Raw genomic sequence first — 20,617 nt, forward strand, 5'->3', positions numbered from 1 at the left:
CGAATTGTATCAAAGTATAAGAAAAACTTTGTTCTTTTCCCTTCAATTTGACGTTTAAATCATTTAATTATCTTTCATGAATAGAGCTATTACACCCCCTAATGTGTTGGGAGTTGATCGTAAAATTGCATATGTAAAAAGGAAATACCATTCTGGTTGAATGTGTACTGGGGTAACTATAGGATTAGCGGGGGTAAAGTTATGAATAGTTCCCGACTGTTAGGGGGTTGTGGGGTAAAAATTGGGTTTTCCCATTTCTTACCCAGAAAACATACAATTTCACAACTTCTCTTCAAAGCGTTTTGTAGAGCTTAAAAAAATAAATAATTTAGTATGTTGAAGCATTGTTGTATAGTTATTGATTACAGAGAAAATTCAAATAATTGTAAATTTCCCATGTTATTTTTATTGAGAAAAAATAAATTGTTGTAGTTTCCTTGTTTATGGATATATTTTGATCAAACTTCTTGTCAAACCTATTTATTTTATAGGTACTAAGCTTAATCAATAATTATACATTATACATGTGTAAATATGTGTGTTATTATATTTATACATGTCTATATTGCTACGCTAATAATGACAGGATGATAAAAAAATATATAAATAAAAAAATCTTATGTTATTCATATGGAGAATAAATTAACTGTTTGTTTGCTTGCTTATGGATGTATTTTTGTTTAATGAAAATTTGATTTTTTTATTTCACGCAAAACTATCAAAATTGCAATAAAAACACATCTCATTACCTTCCCTGTAACAGCAAACCTAAGTACCATTAAAATTAACGATTTTTAATTATATAATAAATCTGACAACTTTAAGGGAGTAATTTAGTGGAATTGAAACCTGGTAAATGGAAATCTGCTTAGTCTGCAGGTTTGCTGCAGCGGGGTTAGGGGTTGGTTTTGCTTCCAATCTCTATTCCTGCTATACAGAAACACACACCTTAAATTAGTGTATACCCATGGTGTATACCTACATCAAAAATGTGTCTTTACAAATTTACAATAAGATGTGCTCTTAATATATAAATAATGCGGTCATGGAACCGGTAAAACTGCATGGGTGAAATGGTGAATTTTTTTTTCTTAAAAAAAAGGGCAAGTCTAGGCATGTTCTACTGTATGTTGGATCAAACCAAAGAAACAATAAAACCAAGGAAACAATACATAACTTCCGGTTCCTGGTACAGCTATCAACAATGAATCACCCGTCACTGATGGCACTAAAACGTATCTACATCGAATTCCTGGAATTGATATCAAACTAAACCGAAATACAACGAATAAAAAGGATGATAAACTGACGAAGGGAAACTGCGTTTTCCCATGAATACAAAGAAAGCTGCGGATGCGATACAGTATCGCACATTGTGTGTTCGCTATCGCATAGATAAGCGCACACCTGCTCACCAGATAAAACGGGGAATATTGAACCGCCACGATTTTTATGACCGTCCCGAGATACTTGAACCGCCACGATCATTAGTGTGAATTATAAGGGTCAGTTTTGCAGGGTTGAAAAACAGTTGAACTGCCACGCGGGTTCTGCAGGTAGCGAGGGAACTTTTTGAAATATTTATCCCTCCAGTTTTCCACTTAGATATAAGATGGACTAAGATTCAAAGAACAATAATAATTCAAGCAACCAACTGTAGTTATTAGCCTCTAGTACAGTTATCATAGTATTATTATCTTTAAGTTTTGCCGACCTATTTCCAAGTGTACACGGATTACGTGCATAATAAAACCACACTGTTTTGTGTTGTTTGGTTTGAATCCTGATGTGCGCCAAAGTATAAATCGTACGACAAACCGTGCGACAAAGTAAATTCAGCAATTAGCAGCTTTCTGTACTATAAACAGTGCAAGGAAGCCAACTTTGTCGGGTGACTGTGGGAAAAATCTTTTTCACCCTTATCAACTACATCAAATATATCACGGATTTTGAACTGTGATTATTTGTACAGCTGACGGACAATATGGATACAATTGTGGACTTAAGAATTGCGGCCAATGTAACTCATAACATGTTTCCTCAATGCATTTAAAGCTAACTTTTAAATAGTTTTAAGTTGTCATAACTAGTACTTAACATGGTTAAATACAATTAATTAAAAACAGCTATCTTATCGAAAGAATGAATTGTATCAGTTTTGTTCATTAGGTCATTGAATCCTGGAAAATAACTGGTTTGTTATACATTTTAGTTGGCTTATAGTTCGTATATATTTTAGAGCAATGAATTAAACAAGCCTGGAATAAATAAAACAAATATTAAAGTTGAACATTCCATAGTTGATATAAGCTTGTTATCAATAAATAATTCGTAATAGTAAAGATGCAAATTGTTTGTTGAGGATTTAGGCAAAAACTAAGTTTACCTGCTTACTGCAAACTTATGTTAACAGTTATGTACAAATCTAGACATATAACGAATACCACACCGTCTATACTATGCGTGAATTCTCCGGGTTGCCGGAAGTTTTACCCCCAGTACATATTTTTAAGATTTCAGAGAAATGACGATGTATGGAATAGAATTTCAACCCCCCATCAAGAAAAATTATTTGTGTTGCCAAGTCAGAGTTTTACCCCCTGTATACATTACTTAGGTTTCACAAAAATTTCGATGTATGAGCTGGAATTTCAGGTCCAAAATGAGGCTAACACAAAACACTGAATTAACGTACAAAGGTAGAAATCCTACTTAATATGTTTCTAAAAAAAAAAAAAAAAAAAAATAGAAAGGAACTATGAGAAAACGAATATCCTTAATACTTACATTGTGTTTCTGTACTAGGAACTACATAGGCTTTTGCTCGCAGTAGCCTTGAATCTTGACTCCTAGTCCGTCGTATATCTAAGTGGGAAATTGGAGGGATAAATAATTCAAAAAGTTCCCTCACTACCTGCAGAACCCGCGTGGCAGTTCAACTGTTTTTTTAACCCTGCAAAACTGACCCTTATAATCCGCTATAATGATCGTGGCGGTTCAAGTATCTCGGGACGGCCATAAAAATCGTGGAGGTTCAATAACAGCCGATAAAACCTACTCCCTTAGTAAATTTCCCATGCTTATTGAACAGCTGAAGCCAGTTTTATTGGTAGTTCTGTCCGGTGCACTGTAGAGGTCGTGTTTTATTTACAATTTCTTTCTTGTTGTTTCAGTACGCCTTTCAAACCAAATAAATTGATTGAATCATAAACGATAACTCGTCGTCTAGTTACTAACAGTAAAACACAAATCATTAAATTAACTCTAAAAAAATAGAAACAAAATGTCGTCGATACTTAGCAATCTGTGTCAACATTGCAAAACTAACTGTTGCTGAAGTTATCAGCTGTTATTTTTCGTGAATTTTTGTCTGACTGACTCTGACCTCAATCTCACAATCTCTGTTGACCAACAACCAAGTCGAGTTTTGGTGGGATTTTACTTTATCAGTTTACATCGTGATTATAAGTTGTAAAATTCTAAATGTTTAGTTTAGATGATATTTATTATGCGTTGAATGAAATGTGACATTACTTTCACAAACCTTGAGACGATAGTTTAGCCGGTTTTTGCTAACCGGACTGTTTACCAACTATGCGAATACCGCGGGTGTGACTGTGACTTTATCATATCTTTGAACCATGTCATATTAATTACAGTAGTTGTTTGAAAATTTGTACATATTTAGTTTGCAAACTGTTCTTGTGCATAGATAGACTAACTAAATTTGAGGTTTGGGACATTAAATTTAGCACTGTTTTGAAACATTTCGTCATAGTGACGAATATTTGAAGGGTTTTATATGGTTTTATTCGCTACTAGCAGAGTACCCGTCCTCCGTACGGGGTTGGCATATAAGTATAAAATGCTTATTGCAGTTATACTCAAGCTTTGCGTTTGCAATGGGAGAGGACACAGTTTCATAAAATTTGCTTCTTTAAATTCACGGTATATTTAGTTCACGGTAGTATTACACATCTACCATAGGCATAATGTTCTACCACTTCACCTAAACAAAAGAGAAAAATAAGTTATTAAAATTTTTTAGAATATCACAAATTATTCATGAAGTCAAAAACATTAAGATAACTGTAAACAATCATACTTTGACAGTTCTCAATGTGTATCACAGTTTTTTGTTACTGCTTAGTTGAAATAAGCTGTTTTCATAAATGCAAAAAATAATAGTGATGCACCCTATTGGTAAATCTTATAACTTTAATGCTTTTGCATATGATAGAACCAACATTTTTAGTTGAAACAGCTGGCTAAATTCTTTAATTCCCTTTAAATATGAATACTCATAAGGTTAACATGGGGAACTAAAGAGCCACTGGGGCGGAGCCCGAAAGGATTTTTGAGATAAAAATATGTCTCTATGTTAATCGCAAATGTGAGCTATCATCATGCAAAATTTCAGCCAAATCCGTCTAGTAGTTAATGCGTGATTGAACTTCAAACAAACAAACAAACAAACATACATACAAACTTTCACATTTATAATATTAGTAAGATAAGATATTAGCCTATCGTGGTCAGTGAACAAACGATTTGATCGCCACATTAAAAAGGCACAGCAGCTTTTTATATAAAACATTAAACATTTATTTATAGGTGAATAAATTCACTTTAATGCTATATAGTTGGTATTTGGGGTTTTTGTATTTGAAAAATAATATAAATCAAAATGTTTGAATAACTAAATGTTTTTTGTATAAAATATAACCATTCAATGATGATTATGATTATGATGATTGTGATGATTGATGATGATGATGGGGATAATGATCTTTTTTTTATCAACAACTCATACTTCTTAGATCTCCAATGTTTTTGCCTTTACAAAAATGTGTACTTTTACTACATTTCTTCATTCTTGAGAACACATTTATTTGGTTTTCGTTTGAAATTTATAGCGGAAAATCATTAAATTTGCCATATTTTTTCTTTTCGGTCATAACTTTTAAAACAAGATGGTAGTCGATTTTTTTTTTACATTTCCATGTTGGGAAATAAATACCAAACATTTTGTATAGCCTATCTGGAATTTCATATTAAGAATATTTCTTTCAAAATTAAAAAGTAAATTAGGCCTTGTCATACTGTCTAAATTTATTATGTTACCATTTTAAAATTTTTAATTCAATTACGAAAATTCCAGTATACGGGTTTGGTTCCATTCCACTCCACTGTGACGCAACGAAACGACAACGACGGAGCCAACGGAAATAGAACTAAAGCAGCCATCTATATCTTATATATATAATACGCTAAGCCGATTTTTGTAAACAGAACTCCTCCCACATTTTTGGACCGATTTTGATGATTAAAGTGTCAAAAAAATGGCCCTGATCCGTAGTTTTGCAAAGTGTTTTTGGTTTTTTGAAGTCTTTATTAGTTTGGGCAGGATCTTCCATCAAAGTTGGGTTTTCTCCCATAAGATTAACATGGGGAAATGTAAATATTTAATTGGAAACTTTGTCTCCACTGATTTGAGATAACGGCTGGACGTAGAAACTTGGTAGAGGTCTCCAAAGAATGGCCTTGGTCTGTAGATGAGTTATCAAAAGAAACACGAAGTAAATTCCCTTAGGGCTCTGCCCCAGAAGCCTTTAAAGATCCCTCGACAAATTTGTTTACATTTTGGCCATGTGGATAATACTTTTTAATGAAACAGCTGTTGATTTTTCAATTGTGTTTTAAACAACACACATTTATTGGGAGTTATTGAATTGTCCAAAAGAAGTATTTGCAATGCTATTTACTGATTTTAAAATTGATTTTCTTCTGTATCATGCCATGTTTTGCAATATAACGTTCCATTACGAAATCAGTTGACAATCATTTTATAGTAACGCTTACAATTAATTATTTCTTATTGAACTTTCTTATATCTATTGTACGGGTTGGTGTCTGCCTTTATTACCACTTTTGCCTATATTTTATCATATTATTCTAGACAGATCATCATAGGTTCATGAGATTATTGTCATACATGTTTTCAATCATTGGAAAAGTCTTTGATTGTGTAATACATTACAAAATAATACAAGTGCAGAAGGGCACGTTGTCCGTATGAGCCGTGTCCATATTTTGTTTAATTAATATTAGTGTACAGCAACTGGATAGAACATTTTACAATACTTATGTAGAAATATGTGTAGGATTTAGAAAGTCATTAAACTGGAAAACTGCAATTTACTGCAGACTTTTCAGAGAGGTTACTTCGATGTATTCATTCCGCTTAGTAAAAACATAATAAGGGTATGTATACAAATAAGAACTTCAACTTTTAGAGAGCCTTTGAATGTTATTAGACTGACAAAGAGGGTTCTGCATGTTAACTATTGCTACTCAGCAACAAAAACCATTTAATTTATCTCAAAAAAATATATTCTTAAAAGTACTTAGCAGCAACCTAAAAATACTATGTAACTTACTTATACAGTTACAAAAAGCCCAAACTCACATTTTTAATTCGGCTTATATTTTCCCAACAGATTAATTATCTGTAGAAGAAGTTCATTGAGCTCTTACAGACAAAAAAATGTTGTTAGTTTATTTAGTTAGTTTAGTTGTGTCTAATAACATCCAAACACAGAAACCTTGACTTGAATGGTACCAGTACCTATCTTTTACAAATTATTTGCAGTGGCCTATATTACGGACCATGGCCCACTAGGTTGGTAACATTATTGAAAATGATACGTTGATTAACAATGCATTTAAACGTCAATATACGTAACAGCCAATTTACAGTATTCTTTGCTTTTTGGAAATGCCACTTTGCTATGTCATTTGCATTATTTGTTGCCAATGAAGCCGCACGCCCATATAAACGAAGAGGCCCCAAACCGTCGATTTCGACGGGTTTCTCCTAGTCATCTATAATACGCTAAGCAGATTTTTGTAAACAGAACTCCTCCCACATTTTTGGACTGATTTTGATGATTAAAGTGTCAAAAAAATGGCCCTGATTTGTAGTTTTGCAAAGTGTTTTTGGTTTTTTGAAATCTTTATTAGTTTGGACAGGATCTTCCATCAAAGTTGGGTTTTCTCCCATAAGATTAACATGGGGGGATCTAAATATTTAATTGGAAACTTTGTCTCCACTAATTTGAGAGAACGGCTGGACGTAGAAACTTGGTAGAGGTCTCCAAAGAAAGGCCTTGGTCTGTAGATGAGTTATCAAAAGAAACACGAAGTAAATTCCCTTAGGGCTCTGCCCCAGAAGCCTTTAAAGATACCTCGACAAATTTGTTTACATTTTGGCCATGTGGATAATACTTTTTAATGAAACAGCTGTTGATTTTTCTATTGTGTTTTAAACAACACACATTTATTGGGAGTTGACTTACTAAATTGTCCAAAAGAAGTATTTGCAATGCTATTTTCTGATTTTAAAATTTATTTTCTTCTTTATCATGTCATGTTTTGCAATATAACATTCCATTACGAAATCAGTAGAAATTCCTTCACAGAACTCTTACAATAATTTCTTATTGAACTAGGCCTACCTTATATATCTGCTGTACGGGTTGTTGTCTGCCTTTTCCCCCACTTTTGCCTACATTTTATCATTTTATTCTACAGATCATCATAGGTTCACGAGATTATTGTTATACATGTTTTCAATCATTGGAAAAATCTTCGATTGTGTAATACAATACAAAATTAAACAAGTGCAGAGGGGCACGTTGCCCATTTGAGCAGTGTCCATATTTTGCCAAATTAATAGTAGTTTACAGCAAATAGATCAAACATTTTACAATATTTATGTAGAAATATGTGCATGGTGCATGATTTAGAAAATCATTAAGCTGTAAAACTGCAATTTACTACAGACTTTTCAGAGAGGTTACTTCGATGTTGTTAATTCAGCTTAGTGAAAACATAATATAGATAAGTATACAAATAATAATTTGAACTCTTAGAGAGCCTTTGAATGTTATTAGAATAACAAAATGGGTTGTGAGTGTTTACTAACGCTACTCAGCAACAAAAAAAAATATCTCTAAAAATATATTCTTAAAGTGCACTGAGCAGCAGCCTCGAAAATACTATGTAACTTACCCATATAGTTACAAAATACTCAAACTCAAATTGTGACATTTATAATTCAGCTTTTCTCCAGCAGATTATTTATCTGCAGAAGAAGTTTATTGTGCTCTTATGTAATAACATCCAATCACAGAAACCTGGCCTAAAATGGTACCTATCTTGACAAGTTATTTGAAGTGGTCTATATTACGGACCGTGGCTCACTGGGTTGTTAACATGATTTAAAATAACACGACATTTTGGCTGTAAAAATACACAAAGAGTAAATACTATTTAAGCAGCTACTGTCATGACAGAAAGGTCATATTCCTTTTAAACTAGATCACATCATCCTTTATAAGATTCGTTGTTTAACAATGCATGTAAACGTCAATATTTACGTAACAGCCAATTTACAGTATTTATTGCTCTTTCCAAATGCCGCATTGTTATGTAATTTGAATTATTTGTTGCTAATGAAGCCGCACAACCATATAAATGAGGAGGTCCCTAACAGTTCAAGAGTAAAAGCCAACTTCACTTCAAGTATATTCCACTACACCTAACTTTCCGTAGATGAATAATTAGCGTAAGCGTTGACAGTGACCGTCGATTTCGACGGGTTTCACCTAGTCCTAGTTTTCACAGTCTAGGTTATTAGCCCGGAGTGAAGTGAAGTGACTCGACTCGGACTCGGACCGAGTGGTGAATGGACTGAGACTGACTGCCGCTGCCGGTCGCCGGAAGTTGCAGAGGCAGACCGCAGCGCAGACCACAACAGAAAGAACACAACAACACATGCGGCGCGGCGACAACACGTGCTCAAGAGTGAAGTTGAAGACTCTTCTAGTCTCTCTACTAGTCTAACTGTATACTCTCTACTCTAGTCACACTGTCTGTCTGTCATCTCATCGCCCATCCGATGTTCCGATCAACTCATCACTACAGCACTAGCACAGAATACTGACGACAGACAGCAGTCGCAGGTTAAGCAGTGCAGTGGTAGTACTATGGTAGTGGTAGTTAGTTGGCAGTGCGTTTTGTGGTAGGCCTAGGTTTGTGCTGTCAACTCTTTTAAAGAGTAGGCGCACTATGATTTTTGTTAAACAAAGTTGTCAGTTCTATTAATGTGTTGGTTAACTTATCTTCGGTTGTTTGTGTGCCCGTAGTGATATTTAAATATTTTGAAAATATGAATAGGAAGAGGAAAACTCAAAGGTGAGTACTATTTTATGTTAAATATGTTATTTGAATCTTTTGTTGTCTCTAATATTGGTGGAAGGAGGTTTGTTTTATATAGCTCAGTTTTTTTGTAAGTGTTTGTGGTTTTTGTCTGCAAGAAGCATTGTCTGATTTCAACACCAAAAGATTTAAACAGTCTAGTGTTGAATATTGTCTCGTTGAGGGAATAAATTACATTAAACCGTTATTAATAATGAAACCATCTTCAAATATATTAAAACAGTAAGTAACACGATCATTTGGTCAAATATACACAAATTTACATTCTTTCTCCCATTAGCTTGTCAACATAAGCCTTATCATCAATTTTTTTCATTTATGACAACTTCTAATTTGAACCAACTAGCAACAAAAAGCTTTGAAAATGAGAATTTCACATTTTTATTGTTAAGGGCAGACATAGAACCAATAGCACACCATAAATTAAAAGAACCAAACATTCTTAAACCGTGTCTTCTCCCTTTGCAAACGCAAAGCACGAGTATAACTCCAATAATCATTTTAGCGAATTTCCCTATATAGGGAAGTAGCTATTACCGTAGGTGGCACGGTAAGACCTAGACCCGGGACCGATTTACTTTTTCATTTTGATGTCCCCAGAGGCCAAAAACACCATTCGTTCAAATTTTTATATATGTATATATATATATATATGTAGACTTATATATATATATATATACGTCCGTGAACGCGATAACTTGAGTAATTTTTGTCCGATTTAGTTGAAATTTGAATTAAAGGTGTAAAGCGGGATAAACTTGAATGAGTTCGCGAACCAGCACGATCGGACCATGGGAACGGGGCTTTACGGGGGGTTTTATGGGGTAAAAATTGGTTTTTCTCACTTTTGACCCTCAAAACACAAAATTTCCCGATTTCTCTTTAGACCTTTTTAAAGAGCTTAAAAAAAAAATAATTTAGTATATAAAAGTATTTTTGTTCAATTATTAGTAACGTAGAAAATTTAAAAAAATGTAAATTTAAAATTCCCATGTTATTCTTATGGAGAATATTGTAAAATGTTTTAGTTTGCTTTTTGATCAAACTTGGCAAATTTATTTATTTTGTAGGGCCTACTAAGCTATCAATATTTTACTCAAAAACACACTTTATTAGTTTCCTTGTAGCAGCAAACCTAGGTACTCGTTAAACCTAATGTTATTAAAATATATTTAACTGAAAATCAATTCAGACAAATGGAAATTCGCTTAGTCGGCAGGTTTGCTGCGGCGGGGGTATTATACTTATACGCCAACCCCGTACAAAGGACTCACACTCTGCTAGTATACAGGGTGTCCCAGAACTCTCTACCAATATTTTAGGGCATTGATCCTGGGTAAGAAACATACCTAAATATCATATTTAAATTGTCCGGAAGTCCTTAGTTACTCACACAGCCGCCATTTTGTTTTTTTCTGTTATTAATTTTTTTCTAAAGAATGGTTAAACATACGAAATGGAAACTTTGCACAAACATTTATGACAACTAGACAAAGCTAAAAAAAATAGGAAGATTTTTATAATTCATAAATCAAATTGGCGGCCATTTAAAATTTTCTTTCTTAAATAATTAAAAAACCATTGATTTTACAAAAATTTTAAATGACCGCCATTTTGTTTTATGAATTTGAAAAATCGTGATAATTTTTTAGTAGCCTAGCTTTGTTTAGTTGTCATAAATGTTTGTGCAAAGTTTCCATTTAGTATGTTTAACCATTCTTTAGAAAAAATTAATAACTGAAAAAAACAAAATGGCGGCTGTGTGAGTAACTAAGGACTTCCGGACAGTTTAAATATGATATTCAGTTATGTTTCTTACCCAGGAGCAATGCCCTAAAATATTGGTAGAGAGTTCCGAGACACCCTGTATAATAAGTGAAGGCGATTTCTATGAAACACTACTCCTTCGTTAATAATGGACAGATTTTTACAAAGGATGTGTCAAAATTAAGTTGTTTTTTCTTTTAATAAAAGTCCTCGGGCTTTGCCCCACAGGTCATCAAGATCCCAACGTATTCCTTATAAAAAAATTGGCAGAGGATACGCGTCCGGTAACCGGACGTGGATTAGACGTCCGGCAATTACTGTCATAACCTAACCTAACCAACCAAACTTGCTGATAGTGAAAAAATCGAATTAAGGTGAAATTCTTTCTCTATAAAAAAAATTATAAATGCCAAAAATTCTAATAAAAGATGTACAGTTAAGAATAAATGGTATTCAATGCAAAACTCTTCGACAAAAAGTTAAAGTCATCAATGGGATTCGAACCCTGGACCTCTTGCATATCAGCCGAGCACCTTATCCACTACACCACGAACACCGATGGCTGGTCATTGTATTGTTGTGGTAAAGGCGTTCCAGGCTCCCGCAACCCCATGACGTCATTGCCGTACGCCTTATCCACGTCCGGTTACCGGACGCGTATCCTCTATGAAAAAAATTACCGACCCAGATGTTTAATAACTCTTACTTCAGTACGGTATACTGGATTTTGTCAAGATAAGGCTACAGACAAGTTAATGTTCAGATATTTTGCGTCATGTGCACATGTTGTTGGTTGAAAATAAACAAACAACACAGTTCAGTTCAAAGCTAGGGTTTCCTTTGACTATCAATACAACATCAATACCGTACTTCAAAGTATACAATAGTCAATGATACTACCATCAGGATATTTCCTTTCCTGCATTTTCACATGGACATTTTTTTGTGTCTGCAAGTCAGGGAAATTCCTTTGGAAGCTTAACATATTTTTTATAAACACTATACCGTATAATGAACGAGGTAAGCTCCTGAAAAGTTATAAAATACTTACAATAGCATAAATAGGTACAGTAGAGTCCCGCAAACTCGGCGTAATGTGGACTGGAAGGGTGCCGAGTTTGTGAAATGCCGGGTTATCGGGAACTAGGGTTAAAAATAAGAACAATACAATTTTTAAGCTTTTTAACTGCCTCTTTTATTTATATTTATGTTACAAGTTAGTATTAAGTCATCAGATATAGCACAACATATCCTTGCTACGAGCTGCAAATGATTTGACTTGATCTGGCTTGAGTCCAGGTTTAATTCGGACTCAAAAATTCACTAATTTTCTGAGCCAGGTGATGGCCGAGTTATCCAGACTTCCGGGTTATCGAGCGCCGAGTTTTCGGGACTCGACTGTATTGTCTAAAAGGAGCTTTTATTGACAGAGAGATTTACTTGTATAAGATTGGTACTTAATATTTAATAAGTTGAATCTAATAAATGGACATAAAATAATTTTCAGAGTTATTTATTTAGAATTCTCTTTTTTTTTAATAACTCATCCCTAGCGCTCATTTGCTCGATTTTGAGCAAACGGGTACACTATATTCTAATGTACAGAAATAGTAAAGGCAACACATTTCCTATTGGGCTACGTATTAAAAAATCGTAGTGTTGCATCTTAAATAAAAAATATTAAGTTTATATACAGTTTGATCCAACAAAACCACATCATATTTTATATTAAACTACTCATAAATTATTAAAATAACAACCTACCTATAATCTATAACTTAGCAACTATACAATGATTTAAAACCTATTTGCAGTACCAATTCCTCGACCCGCAACCGAGGCCAAAGTCAGGATGCCCGAGGTCAAAGTCAGGTTGTGCGAGGTCAAAGTCAGGTTGCGCGAGGTCGAAGTCAGGTTGCCCCAGGTCCAAGAGAGGTTGCGGAAGTGATGACAAATGCAAGAATGAGAACTCCCATGACATTGAGGCCTCTACAGGAGAGAGGTAACTTAATAATCAATTAGTAGGCCTAGTAATCAAAGTTATCAAATTGCGACCTCATGGGTTGTTTAGACCAGTTTTGGTGCTGATTTGAGAAAAAGGTTTTGGATAATGTAAGCGTCGTTCTCAGAACTTGTGGTAGGGCCAAACCACTTTTCCCATTAATCAGTCAAGGATTTTAAGTCATCAGAAAATTTGCAAACCTCATGGCGTGGTTACTTGTAGATTTAAAAAGCCACTGACCTGCTCAGAGAGAACGGCAGAACCAATGAGGCATTGGTAGTTCACAAGGGAGGTGCGAAAGCAACTCAGATTGCGATTTAACCTGTATAGTAGTTTCGGGCTTCTAACAATTGAAAAGTTACTCTTGCAGTTAAACTAGTCATCTTTACCTTCAAAGAAAGTTTCCAATAGTTGGCCAGTAGGTTTTCTCTTTCTTTTCTAAACCTTTTAGGGTATAAAACGCAATATTGAGTTAGTTTCCTCAAATCATTCTTTTGTTTCGGTCTTTCCAGTCTTCGTGTAGTGGATTCCAAATAACTGGTCCCTGTTCATAAAAGTAAAAAAAAACTGTATCACTACATAATTCTACTCTTTTTTTATTCCCGGGTACTTCAACCACAACACATATCAGGAATTCCAAGCGTTCTGCTCAAAGACTGAACAGGCTATGAGAACAGTGTACCGAGAGAGGCAGAGTCTCGACCCAACACAATCGCATTAATATTTTACGAGTTTACCAACTTCGAGCGGACTTCGATTAAAACGGACTGTTTACTGTGATATTCGACTTAAATTTAGGAGAGCATTATATTTAGACACAGGATCACTGGTCTCAAATCTTTCCCACGAGAACAGTGGTTTCAGTACTGCCCACTTCCTGCCGATCTAGTCCGGTTAAACCAATGTGTTGATAAAAATTGTTCAGTTAAAGAGACATCATTTCCGCCCAGTGTAGTCCGGTTAAACCGATGCCCGGTTAAAAGGTGTCCGGATAAGAGACAGTCTACTGTATGTAGGTCATAGCTGAGTAGATTGGCTGCTCACTGGCTAAAAAAGATGTTATATTTCACAATACGTTGTCTTATCAGTTTACCTTATACTTTTAAAATTGTGTATTCAACAGTAACCATTGACAGTGTGGTAACCGCTCTGACAGTGGATCCATGACGTTAATTTTGTATTTAAAACTGGCAACAGCTGTTCATGAAAATGGAATGCTTACTTCTATCAATTGTTAAAGCAACTTGTCAAACCTTTATCATTTTCAGTTACCAACCCACAAGAAAATAGAAGGAACACTAGTGGTGATGATGCGACCAAGACGTCAGCCAAGAGAGCACCTAGGCGTCCGAGTTTCAGGATTATTCAACCGCAGAGATGTCAAAGGGTCCGATATGTTCCTCAGATTGTGTCAGTTGCTCCCATGCCAAGAACTACAGTCAATCCCACCATCTACAGCCCTGAGACAATGTTTGGAACAGAAGCCGTCTACAATCAACCCAGTTTTCAATTCATGGAGCAGGCACTACCTGACGCTTTCCCTGCGTACTGTAGTCAGGACGATGTGGGAGTAAGTTTTGTGTTTGAAGAAAATACAATTACAGCGTACAATATAAATATACAGGGTATAATTTGTTAAGTGAATTATTTTAACCCTAGATCTGGCGCTGGTGGATAATTAACCAAAAAAACACAAGTCATAAGTGGCACTATCAACCAAGACAACATGGGTTGGGTTCTTCTATTATTCAAATATGTTAATATATGATGTGCTTTCTATTATTCAAATATGTTAATATATGTTGTTTTTTCTATTAAATTTATTCCATAATTAATAAATTAATTGAATTCAATATGAAAACAGGTTTAAACCGCAAATGAGTCGCCATTAGAAAGATGAGATTCTAAGGATTCATTTTTCATATATAAACCATTATTGAGCAAGTGACGATGTTCTTAGAAAGCGGTGATTAAACTGAACTTGAACTGCTCTCAAAACAAGTTCAATTAAAAAAACTAATATTTTTTATAAGTGAGGGCGGATAAATCCGCTTGTCGGTCTACTGTAGTCTGAAGTCATGTGTATATTAGTTCCTGGTTAGAACCTATCATATACTAAGATGTGAAGGAGTTTCAAAGACAGCAAAAAAAAAAAACTTATAATCACATTTCAGGAATGGCCCAGTGATTTGGATGAGTTGGTTGCAAACTGGGACGAAGAAGGAAATGTGTGGGATGTCATTAAATGGTTGCCGGCTCCAACACACACTGCAGTTCCGACACCTCGCATGGTTACCTACGTTCAAGAGATGATGAGCGAGTGGGACGAAACGTTTGACAACAAGTGTCTACAAGTAATGGAGTGGCTCGGATACCCAGACGTGGCCTCGCCTCAAGTTGAACCACCAAAGGTAAGCATGGGACAGCCCTGTGATTTTCACTGTTTCTGAATGAGTAAGATTGATTATAAGACGGCAGGCAGTTGGAATAAAGGTTTTGTCTTCTGCACGCTTTTGATAGGGCCATTGACTATTGGATACTGAAGTAGACATCGCATCTATATGGACCAGCTGTCGCCTATTTTTTATTAAAACGAACAAAGTTGTGTGAGCCAGTTATTACCACAGAATGTGCTATACATTTGACATGAAAAATGCTAATAGGTAACTCCACAGAGAAGTAAGATACAGAGGATATATAAGCTTATGGGAGAACCGTGCGGATTTAGCTGCCTGATATGTTGAGGCGGGAATGATCTTGTAAAGAGCCAGGAAGAGCCCAAACGGCGATGGCCACATAACGTTGTTCAGCAGTTGTAGCGCACATAGTCTTTCTACAGCCTGAGCACTGTATTACGTGATAGCAAGGGGTGGAAAGGAGAGTGGGAGGGAACGACAAATAGAATTTGCTCAAGACATTAGCGACTGGTGCTAGACACCAATAAGTGTACTGAATGTATCCTCTGTTTCTTACTTCACTGTAACTACTGAATTTAAGAAAAAGAAAAATACTAAGGGATTTTGAACTGTACAACAAAACTGCTTAGTTTACTGCGTATATAACTTTCAGAGATCAATCCCTTATCCAATTATCAGCTGTCATAATAGCGGTAATAGTTGAGCAGTCTGCATTATAAGGGTCCAAATTATAAGGAGATGCTTGGCTGTTTAGTTGTGTTTCTCTCTTGTCCAATAGATATGGGTAGTCATGTGACAAGTCGAGTACTTTCCTGACTCGAGCTGAGTCAATTCAAACAAGTTCTATTGTGTAAGTTCAACTTCTCTGAGTGGCGGTATTGTAGTTTAACTATTTGCGAGATATGTAAGACTGAAATTCAACGGAGTGAATAACAATTCATTGTGTAGCTCCTGGACTGTTTAATTATACAGGGTGTTTATAAAAGAATGCCGGGATTTTAAACGTTCGTTGCTCGGGAACTATTCAAGATAATTAAATGATTTAAACCTCAAATTGAAGGGACTTTTGATACAATTCAGAATAATTTAATAAAATTCAGAATTTCATCAATCTTATTTGAGGGTAAAACTGGCCAAGTCTGTACGCTTAGGATCTTCGGCGGGCAAGTTTATCTGTTGTCTTAAGTAAATCTTTTTAGGCACAAAGACTATCTTTTACTGATAATATCTTTTACTGATAACATCTTGAAGTGTTGATTTAGTTATGCTCAACTGACTTCGTCCGGCAATCCAGTTTTTGGGGCTTCTGATGCAGATTTCTTCGACTATGTCATCGCTTGTTTCTAGACAGCCAGCTGAATGTGTTTTTTAAACACTACGGTGCCACGAAACTCAATAAATCAGCGGCAAATTTCTTTAACATCAAGTAGTTTTAAATTAAGTTTAATTTAGCAATTGATGTATAAACTCTGTGAACCACAGTTTACACTCTGTGCCTTCTGTTGCGCCGTAAATATTGCACTGGTGACGACTGGCAATAGCGGCCTACCATTCCGCACTCCGCGCATACCAAGGTCAAGTTTACTCTCTTGCTACACGGAAAAGAAAACTTAGTTATTTTAGCTTCAATTTGACGTATAAAACGTTTAGTTACCTTGAATAGTATCCAGGCAATTACCATTTAAAATCCCGGCATTCTTTTATAAACACCCTGTAGGCTATTATTATAAGGTTCATATACCTTTACGTCAACAGTCCAACAAAGTAATGGTGAAACTCACTACATGTTTCGCCTATTCAGACATTGTCAAGTGATCTTACAATAATTTTTCATCCACTAGTACACTCGTCAAAAATATTTGAATTTGAAATTTTGTACTCGATTTTGGCCATTGATTTTTTCCTAATTTATCTATTGACCATGCATCTGTTTACCTTTCCTTTGGTAAAGAAGAATTTTTTATGGATTATAAATACTTATGACTTATTGGCGTGTAAGTTTCGTGAGTCGGACTTGCCAATGACTTTTCAGTTTTCTCAAAGTTCAGCATTTTCTGCATGAGTTGGTGGTTTAACTAGTTGACTCGACCATGTATTTTGGTGGAGTTTTACTCTTGGTTTGACTCAATAAAGATGGTTATCCCAAGTTAAAAACAAACTGACTTGAGTTGACTACTCGTTAGCTTGACTCTTCACATAACTAATTATGAAGCGTGTTCAGTGATATAATTTGCAAGTTTAAGTTTATCAAAGAGATAACGTTTGCAGGTGGTAGTGGAGGCCCAGCCCAGCTCATCACAAGCCTACAACCAGTGGTCATCAATGAATGAACACACCTAGTCCTGCAGCAACAGGTTAATCACCATCAGCTTTTATCCGAATTTGTTGTTTAGTCCTTTTTTTATTTTAGGAGAGGCTGAAAGTCTGAACCTACATAGTACATAATCTATGGTTTAGCAATACTTATATAGTATTTATTTTACACAGAATTTAATAAGTAACATATTTAGACAGCAATGGGTCTGGTCTAACCTAAAAATTTAGTTTCATTTTATTACCATCAGATCTTTTATCTGAATTTGTTATTTAGTTCTTTTTTATTTTAGGAGAGGCTGAAGTCTGAACCTACATAGTACATACTCTATGGTTAGCAATACTTATATAGTATTTATTTTACACAGCAGTCAATAAGTAACATATTTAGACATCCAGCAATAGGTCTGGTCTAACTTCAAAATTTAGTTCAGATCTTTTATCTGAATTTGTCGTTTTGTTCTTTATTTCTAAGTGATATGGCTTGGCTTAACTTGTACGGTTTAGCAATGCTCATTCAGTATTTATTATACTTTGTTATTAAGTAACAATATTTATATGAAATGTGTTTATATTCCTATCAAGTGCAATATTTTGATATTGAGTGATTTCTTTCTTTTTACAAGTTAAGAGGTTTGTGTTTAAAGTATTATTTGCATTTAAGTTGATAGCAACCATATTTTTAATGCTATCAAGTATTTTAGTTTTATGCGTTTTCATATTTACATTTTTCTTATAAATAAGTTTCATGCTTTAGTTGTTATTTGTATTGTTTATTATTTGAATAAAATAATTAGTTAACAACTGGTTTGTAACACTTTTACCATTAAGTAATAAGTTTGTCTATCTACCGGTAATAAGTTTGTTTATTTACTGGTAGTAAGTTTGTCTACCTACAGGTAATAAGTTCGTCTATCTACCAGTAATAAGTTTGTCTATCTACCGGTAATAAGTTTGTCTATCTACCAGTAGTCAGTTAGTCTATCTATCGGTAATAAGTTTGTCTATTTACTGGTAATAAGTTTGTCTACCTACAGGTAATAAGTTCGTCTATCTACCAGTAATAAGTTTGTCTATCTACCGGTAATAAGTTTGTCTATCTACCGGTAATAAGTTCGTCTATCTACCAGTAGTCAGTTAGTCTATCTATCGGTAATAAGTTTGTCTATCTACTGGTAATAAGTTCGTCTATCTACCAGTAGTCAGTTAGTCTATCTATCGGTAATAAGTTTGTCTATCTACTGGTAATAAGTTTGTCTATCTACTGGTAATATGTTTGTCTATCTACCGGTAATAGAAAACATTTTGTTTGAACATTTCAGATTTATTTCCAGATTAAAGCCTAGTTCCAAAAATGCCTGATTTAGTATCATGAGTGTCTCTATTTCAAGAATAAGTAAAATACATCTACTGTATACTTGTGGAGAAATAATTGCTACTAAAAGTTAAAAAAATTAGGATCGGGCGAGTACTTGACTTTCGAGTAATAATTACTTCTTGACTTTTCCAACTCTCCATCGTAAGTCAAGTAGTGACTACTACTTGAAAATTGGAGTCGATTAGTTATAAAGACATTGCCTATCCATACAAGTTATTGTCTGGAGTTACTTTATCAATGTATTTATTCTTTACCTCACTGAAATGAGTTACCTATGTACTTGGGAAATACCTCCTCTACTTTCTCAATGAAGATCAATTTTCAATGTTTTTATTTAATTATTTGTTCACACCAAAATACTCAAATTTTTAATCAAATACTCGACTCTAATTGAAAAATCACATCTCACCCACCCCTAAAAATATTCTATAACCCTCCCAATAAAGACTAATCGCATTGAAAAAAAAATTATTTTGTAAGTACCCTGAGTTGTAACATTTATAAAATTAACTGATAGAGTTCTAAGTTTGTGGGAATGTGCATTTGCTGAATGATGTTATGCTTGGGGGTTGGATACTGGATTTTTGATTATGTTTAGTACCTAAAGTTCCTATATACATGTAACATCTCTGTCCTATGTGGCTAGTCATCTTTAATATTTATTCCTTGAATTAAAATTAGGTTAGGACTTGCATTTTTTTTAGATTTATAAACTCCCAATCTGTGATTGTCAAAAACAGATCTTGTGATGCGCAATCACAAGAAAATGTATGATTGTATAACAGATTTTTTGTTTATCAGTTTAAAGCTTTATAAAATTTTCCAGCTACTCGTTTAATGACAGGCTAATAAATGACAGACTTTTTATCAATCAAATTTCATCCTCTAAAGTCTTTATAAGGACATTTTGGTCACTGGAAAAGAATTATATTAAAAACTTAAAATGTATGGACAATATTTATAATATAGAGACTTTTCCCAAAGCGTTACTAAAATATAAAAATTCATTTATTATTATAATTAGGTTACCAAACATGTTACGCATACAAAGAACTTGTTGAGATATTCTCCAAATATTGAGTGTAGTTGTTCATGATATCTTGATTTGTTTGTAGTGAGTTAAGTTTTTATACTTTTATAATAAAATGTTTAAATGCTTTGTATTGTTCTTATTTTCCCTTTATCTCTTTAGCTTACATTTCGATTTCATAATATTAGAAGGTCATATATTCTACATTTCAGACCATTACTGCCAATTAGAAATACATTTTTATTGTAAATACTAGCTGACCCGGCGATCACTGGTTCCAAAAAAAGTGTTTCTATTCACCCTGGTTTTGCAAAATCATGATATAACCTAAATAGAAAATAAAATAAAAAAATATAGTTTATTCTAAGGCTAATCTATTAACACACTTGGTTTTAAGATACCTAAGACAATATAAAAAATGGTTATTA

The 20,617-nt window shown here is 34.3% G+C and overlaps 1 protein-coding gene across 1 annotated transcript; it reads left to right on the top strand.

Annotated features, from left to right (window-relative positions):
* Nucleotides 1-8,829: 8,829 nt before the first annotated feature.
* Nucleotides 8,830-18,380, top strand: LOC128985752 (uncharacterized). The gene is made up of 5 exons (XM_054405599.1): nt 8,830-9,258; nt 12,864-13,051; nt 14,320-14,621; nt 15,226-15,462; nt 17,737-18,380. The coding sequence occupies exons 1-5, from the start codon at nt 9,233-9,235 to the stop codon at nt 17,806-17,808; spliced, it is 825 nt and encodes a 274-aa protein (XP_054261574.1). The 5' UTR covers nt 8,830-9,232; the 3' UTR covers nt 17,809-18,380.
* Nucleotides 18,381-20,617: the final 2,237 nt, after the last annotated feature.

Source organism: Macrosteles quadrilineatus, unplaced genomic scaffold, assembly GCF_028750875.1.
Source record: "Macrosteles quadrilineatus isolate MER2022 unplaced genomic scaffold, UCM_ALF_1.0 Scaffold_2__2_contigs__length_208266976, whole genome shotgun sequence".
Classification (NCBI taxonomy): Eukaryota; Metazoa; Arthropoda; class Insecta; order Hemiptera; family Cicadellidae; genus Macrosteles; species Macrosteles quadrilineatus.

Coding starts and splice junctions, on each gene's coding strand:
- LOC128985752 (XM_054405599.1), top strand. CDS start 9,233: ATGAATAGGAAGAGGAAAACTCAAAG. Junction 13,052..14,319: donor GAGGCCTCTACAGGAGAGAG/GTAACTTAATAA, acceptor TATCATTTTCAG/TTACCAACCCACAAGAAAAT. Junction 14,622..15,225: donor GTAGTCAGGACGATGTGGGA/GTAAGTTTTGTG, acceptor ATCACATTTCAG/GAATGGCCCAGTGATTTGGA.